At 40.1% G+C, this 6,461-nt stretch overlaps 1 protein-coding gene across 1 annotated transcript; it reads right to left on the bottom strand.

The window, feature by feature from the left end:
• Positions 1-1,616: 1,616 nt before the first annotated feature.
• On the bottom strand, positions 1,617-5,978 carry si:dkey-175g6.2 (neurosecretory protein VGF). The gene is made up of 2 exons (XM_053475828.1): positions 5,773-5,978; positions 1,617-4,680 (listed from the first exon to the last, which is right to left on the bottom strand). Exon 2 carries the CDS (start codon positions 4,625-4,627, stop codon positions 2,780-2,782), a length of 1,848 nt encoding a protein of 615 aa, XP_053331803.1. The 5' UTR covers positions 4,628-4,680; positions 5,773-5,978; the 3' UTR covers positions 1,617-2,779.
• Between the last annotated feature and the right edge of the window lie 483 nt (positions 5,979-6,461).

Raw genomic sequence — 6,461 nt, 5'->3', positions numbered from 1 at the left:
GTTGAAGTACTGTGTTTTTGAAGCTGATTGCCTCACTGGTCTCATATTCCAGTTTTTGTTTTTTTGTTTTTTACGTTAACAGTACGTCAATTGTTTAATTTGTTGCTGGACTACCACTCATGGCAACTGGCAACAAATCAATTTTGGAGTGGGGCATTAGCTTTGTAATCAGTTTATAATCTTGAAAACTGAGGTTTTAATCAACTCTACTTCAAAATCAAGTTTAAGAGACCCTAGAGTATTGGTCTCTCTTTTTTTTTTTGTTGCATTTTTTCCCTCCCATAATTAACACTGATTGTGAATCATGACATAAACATTAAACAGAGTGTACATCAAATGTAGTGAGTTTTGACCAGTGGGTGGTTGCATAGGCGAATTCATGAATATTATGCGCACTTCATTATGACAATGGATGTCCCATTTGCACAAACGGCATCCATTCAGAGGTCAAAATGATTATTTTTGTGGTAATTCATCTGCATTTAATTAGAGAGCAATGGTTCCCACTGGAATTGGCTTTGGAGCCACATTCAGGCATGGCTGTGAATGCATGGGATGTGTTCATGTGCATGTGTGGGTAAAAGTGTTACCATGCACTAATGCTTGAGGTCCTACCTTAAAGTGATGGCTATTTAATCTAGAAAGGGTGAGTGCATGTGCAGGTGTTTGTGTCCAGTGTATGGGAATAAATCTTAATGCTTGAGGTTCTGCAGTGGTGCATGGCAGTAGATGACTCACCCGTCAATCATGTGACTCATTAATCACTGCAGCTCTCTCTCTCTCTCTTTCTCTCTCTCTCCCTCTTTCCCCCTCTCTTTTATTCTCACTCACTCTCTCTCTCTCTCTCTCTCTCTCTCGCTCCCTCTTATACACACACACACACACACACACACACACACACACACACTCCCCCTCCTTGGTTTCATTGTGTCTCCATAGTTATTCCTGTCACATCAATAGTCTTTTTACATTCCAGTCTCTCTCTACTATTGTGAATGACTCTTTCATATATACTCCTTCATGTCTCCTCGTTTCATTGAATGTCATCATAGTCAATTGGCTGGAGAAAATGGAGCTTTATTTTTTTAATGATATGTGATTTATAGAGTCATATGGGGCTTGCTATGTGTTTTTGCATGTATCTGCGCACCTGCAAATTCCAAGAATTAACCAAGCCTTACTTAGCTTTATCTTCTAAATGAGCCCTTTATATAGAACACTTATCTTGTTCATATTTTCTATATTTCTTTGAGACTTTTACATTTCTATAGTTACTAGTTTTTGTTTTGTTTGGGGGGGGGGGGCACAGATTTTGTTCACATCCATCAACTGATAAATGCATAATACCAGGCTTTAGGCGACAATTCCAACCTTTATATGTTGTCAATTTGACAGGCAAGTGAACAAGAACAGTGCTAAACTGTACAGTCTGTTAGACAAAGTCCATTTTTCTCAAATGTAAAATGAAAAAGTGCACTTGAAAAGCTTTAATGGCACATTATTCTGGATGACTAATCAAACGTGCTCCAATAAGGCATTTTAAAAAAAGCGATCTTTAATAAAATAGTGGCTTTTATTATTATTTTTTTCATATAGCAAAACTAGTAATCGACATGCTGTTATTTACACATTGCACGCACTTGTTTATTTCACACTGTACAACTTACAATCTGGAAGGTGACATCAACAACAAATTCCTTTCACAAGACTGATTCACTTGTGGAAACAATGAAAGATTTCTTTCTTAGTTTTTTTTTTTTTTTTTTTTTTAATAACCACAGTTTTTCAAAGAGGCAAGTTCTCCCGTAATATTTTTTTTTTCAGTTTTTTAAAGATGCAAATACAGATAGACGTGCAGACGTTTCAACCTTATTTCATTTCTCAAGACTTTTCAAGTGTTTTAAAACTTCTTTGAATTGACATAATATATACAGCTTTCTTCTGACCCTCAAGACAAAGATACAATGTGTTGATAGAATGCTAGAGGCAACCCATAAATAGTAATAAAGGCGTTTTTTAAATGTTTATGTGAGGCATAGAGTTAATCATTGGCAAGGTGAAAGAATACTAAAAAAAGAAACTAGCATTACAGGACATCCATCCATTAAAGACACCCACCATTTTGCATTTATTTAAACAGAATGGAAGATTTGTTTTCAAGTTTGTGGTAGATATTTGTTTTTTGTTTCACATAAAGGTATTATTTTCAAGGGTGCAAGACCTGCATGCACATGAATTAAATAGAGCCATATTAAGACAAAAGAAAAAAAGACTAAGGATAATAAATAACTAAACATGGCCTATGAAAAAGATGGGTCAGTAATAATTTCACTAGTGAGTCAAGAATTCAGCCCCAAGCTGAGGCCCTTTGTTAAAATCACGTTAATTAATCAAGCATCAAAAGTAATCTTTGTGTAAACATGGGTCTCTTGCAATTGGCACCTAAAATGTTTTGGCATGCAAGAGTAAAACCATACCTGAATGAAGCCTGGCAAATTCACCCGTAAGTTCTCTCACCAAATGAAAATGTAAACTGCGAGAGGAACAGAATGCAAACACACATTGAGGGTCCAGTACCTCATTATCATCGCTTTTCTGGCCTAACCTGGAATGTTTTAAAAAGCAAGAGTGGAGAAGTAACATAGAATTAGTCTTTCCTCAGCCCTTAATCTCACTCCCTCACTCACTCCATTTTTCTCTTTGTTCTCCTCACTCTTTTTTCATCGCTATGGTTTAATCACAGGTCTCTCTCTGTGATAAAGAACTGATAAAGTACTATCTAGAACAACCTGCGATTGTAGTAAATCTTCTCAATGAAGTTCTCCAGCTCATCGTCACTATCTGGTACAGGCTCTGGCTCGTCATACGCATAGTCTGGGTGGTAATAATAGCCAGGTGCCGTTGCACTTGGTGGAGAACGGGCTTTGGGCACAGGGAGCGTCTGGTAAGTTCGGGGATGAGGAAGGATGTAGTTAGAAATGACCGTGTCTGATAAAGGATAGATGTTTTGGGGCCGACGGGCCCCCTGCACCCAGTTTCGCTCCCTCCCCTTGGCTCTGTCTTTGTACCTACGCTTGGGAGGCTTGAAACCATAACCAATGGGGTCCCCAAAGTTGTAGTCAAAGGAGAGTGCAGGATTTGTGTAGAAGCGTGTTTTAGGAGATGGAAAATAGACAGGGTAATAGGCTCGATATGGCTTCTGATAGTAGGGAAAGGAAGGATACGCTAGTAATTGCTTCTCTGGTTGAAACCAGTAGTCCTGCTTGTTGAACTTGGATTTACTTTTGTCCTTGTACCACTTTTTATACGGGTTAACCTTGTGAGAAGATTTCTTTGGGGCCTTAGGGTATTGATAAAAGGGAGCCCTCTGTTTGGCTTTAAGTGGGACTAAAGGGCGGAAACGAGGAGCATTGTTGGGGGGTGGATCCTTCCTCTTCTTCTTTTCCTCCACATCTGTTATGATCTCGACTACATCATCAGCAGGTAGGTGCAGTTTACTAGAGATTTCGATCAGCTTGTCAATTGTCTCTGGGTCCATTTCATTATCATCACTGTCCTCCACCTCATTAGAACGCTTGTCCTCAGCCACATTGTTCAGCAATAAAGCGTTCTTCCTGTCTTTCATATAAGAGGCTGTTTTTTGTTTCCTCCCCATGTATTCCAGAAGCATGTCAGATGCAATGTCTGCAAGTCTCTGCTCTTCTTCTCGTGCTTCTTGTGCCTCTGCCTCCTGTCTCCGGACCTCTTCCTGCTCAGCTCGTGCTCTTGCCTCTTCTTCCTCACGTGGAAGGACTTCCTCCTCCTCTTCTATGAAATCAAAATCATCCATGAAGTTTCTGTCTAGCTGGGAGGGGTTTCTCTCCCTCTCTTCCTGCCACTTAAGCTTCTTGCTGGCCAAGGCCAGCTGCTGGTTATAGGCTTTGTAGCCCTTGAGAGGTGGGAGGATCTCATTGTCCTGTAGACCAAGGTCAATGTTTTGAAAATAGCCCCTAGTATTACGCTGTAGTGATGTGATGAATTGGAGTGGGACCTCTGCTTTCTTACTGAGCAAACTCTGCAGAATCCCATCCTTTTTCTTAAACTTGTTTTCACTGATTCCATTCTCATTCTCTTTATCTAAAACCCACGGGTCTGTTAATCCTACCTTATCTTCTCCTCCCTTTTCCACTCTTTGCATCGCCTCAGTCACTCCAGTCTGTGGTAAATCTATATTCTCCTCCTCACCCATGCCTTTCTCAGGGTTTCTGTGGTCCTCCTGATCTCTCCACATTTCCAGCTCTTTCCATGGCTCCTTCTTCACATACTCCTCTGTCTCTACCTGGTTTCCCTTCTCTTCTTTAGCTGGATGATCAAGCGCCTCTAACAAGACAGACACCAGCGCTCTGGCAGAGTCTATGTCTGTAAAGTGTCCCTGTCCCCGAGGAGTCTGCAGGATGCCTTCCACTTTCCTGTGTGTCCTGACCGCTCCATCTGCTGTAGCTGGTTCTGGGTGTACCAGCCAGAGTGTCTCATTGCTGGTGTCTGCAAAAGGGCTTTCAGTAAGCAGTGGGGCAGCAGCAGGTAGCTGTGGAGCAATGCTGAGCAGGACTAACAGGAAGGCAGAGGAGGGAGGATGGCAGCAGGTCATGTCCTTGCAGAGCAGACCAGATGGGGCTGGGGGACAGGGGACAGGGCGAGCACCTTGCAGAGACAAACACAAAACACAGTGAATCAATCCTGGTGTCATTTACGCAATATAACATATGAAACAGGCTACAACCCTTTATATAATGCATTGTACAGCTATCACATTTGTGAGCTTATTACAAATAGCACTTTCACACGTTTCCCTAAAGCAATGTATGTTTTAAATGATATGTAAGGTTTAATGAAATGGAGAAGCAGTTTCGATATATATATATATAATCTGTGTAAACACAACACTGTTTTTATTATAGAAATGTATTATATTATTATTTTATTATAATAGAAATTAATTTGTATTATAATTACCGTCCATATATGCTACAATATTTTGTCATGTAATATTACCACCAGCACCCCCTCAAAAAAAAATTATAAAATATATATATATATATATATATATATATATATATATATATATATATATATATAAACCCGACTAATTCAAATATGTATGTTAGTCTGTGTTTGTTAACTGCTGGCAGGTATCTGAATTCATAGAATTCACAGACAGATTATTCCAGGAGAACAGTAAAACAGTTAATAAGTCGAATTTCCCTGCCTATAATAAGCGAGTATTTCCTATCCAGAATGTAAATGTAAAATGCAGTTCACACCTCAGTGCGAGCCGGGTTACACCAGAGCGTCAGTATGCTGTAGCGGAGATGTGGAGCTCCTGTGTGCGCTTTCTTGTCACTCTCTATTACAGTCATATTCCAGATCATATAAGATACGTTTTTATTTTATTTCGTTTTCTGTAAGCATAACTGGAATAGTATGACTACTGCAGAAGTTCAGGTACTTATTAAAATTGCCTATCAGGATGAAATCCTAAAACCGTATAAAAAGGGTTTCGAGCACATTCGCTTTTTCTATGAATGTTAAATATCCACTGTTTTGTGTGTCCTTTTTTTTTTTTTTTTTACTCAGTACCCTGGAAATCAGCTCCTCGGCTGACTATTTTCACTCAGATTAGTGAGCGCTATCAGATTAAACATTTGTCCGAGTCTCATTTCCATACATATGTTTAAATGTATATGTCTTTTAACGTGCAGTGGGGAATAAAATAAGAGCAGAAACGCCACTCACCTGCGATCCCGCACAAAATTGAGCTTCAACTCAAAGCGCACTCGTGCCTCTTCGTGACTAACGACTTGAATCTCAAAGATCCGAGTCCTTATTTAATTCGAAACTAAGAAAATGAAAAGTTTCTTCTCCAGTCCCAAACTGATGTTTCGTTTACGGTTCACTCTTATTTGCACATGTGAAAGCGGTTATTGGTTGTTGCACGTCAGGGTGGCGCGTATTTTTGTTTTATCAGGACCGCGGACAGCTCAGCGCCGATAAGTACAGGCGCGTGGGCCCACGTGACCGACGAGTCAGCGCGCGCCGCCTTTGACGTCACCCCCTTCATTGATAAGAATTTCGTGTCTCGTTTGAACTCAGAGGCTACGTTACGCTGCTCTGATGAATGAACGGAAACGGCATGAATGAAGCAACTCTCTCCATTAAGAACGGAGAGAGCACCGTGCTTGGAAATCAGAAACATATTCTCGTTTAAACGAAGTTTTCAAATCCCTTCTATTCATTGAGTGACGTGCATTTGGAAACAGAATGTCGATCAGTTATGCGTGGGTTTATTTAATTTAATTGGGACGCTAATTGAATATGCGCGTCAAAATGATACGAAACTCCTATTTTTGGTGCAAAGACGCAGCGCGTTTCGTGTCCCTCATTTTTTTTTTTTAAAGAAAGAAACACTCACATTACTTTTACCC

This window comes from Clarias gariepinus, chromosome 17 (assembly GCF_024256425.1).
Source record: "Clarias gariepinus isolate MV-2021 ecotype Netherlands chromosome 17, CGAR_prim_01v2, whole genome shotgun sequence".
In the NCBI taxonomy this organism is placed as follows: domain Eukaryota; kingdom Metazoa; phylum Chordata; class Actinopteri; order Siluriformes; family Clariidae; genus Clarias; species Clarias gariepinus.
The sequence above is the reverse complement of the archived record's forward strand: the minus strand, read 5'-3'. Positions and strand labels throughout refer to the sequence as shown.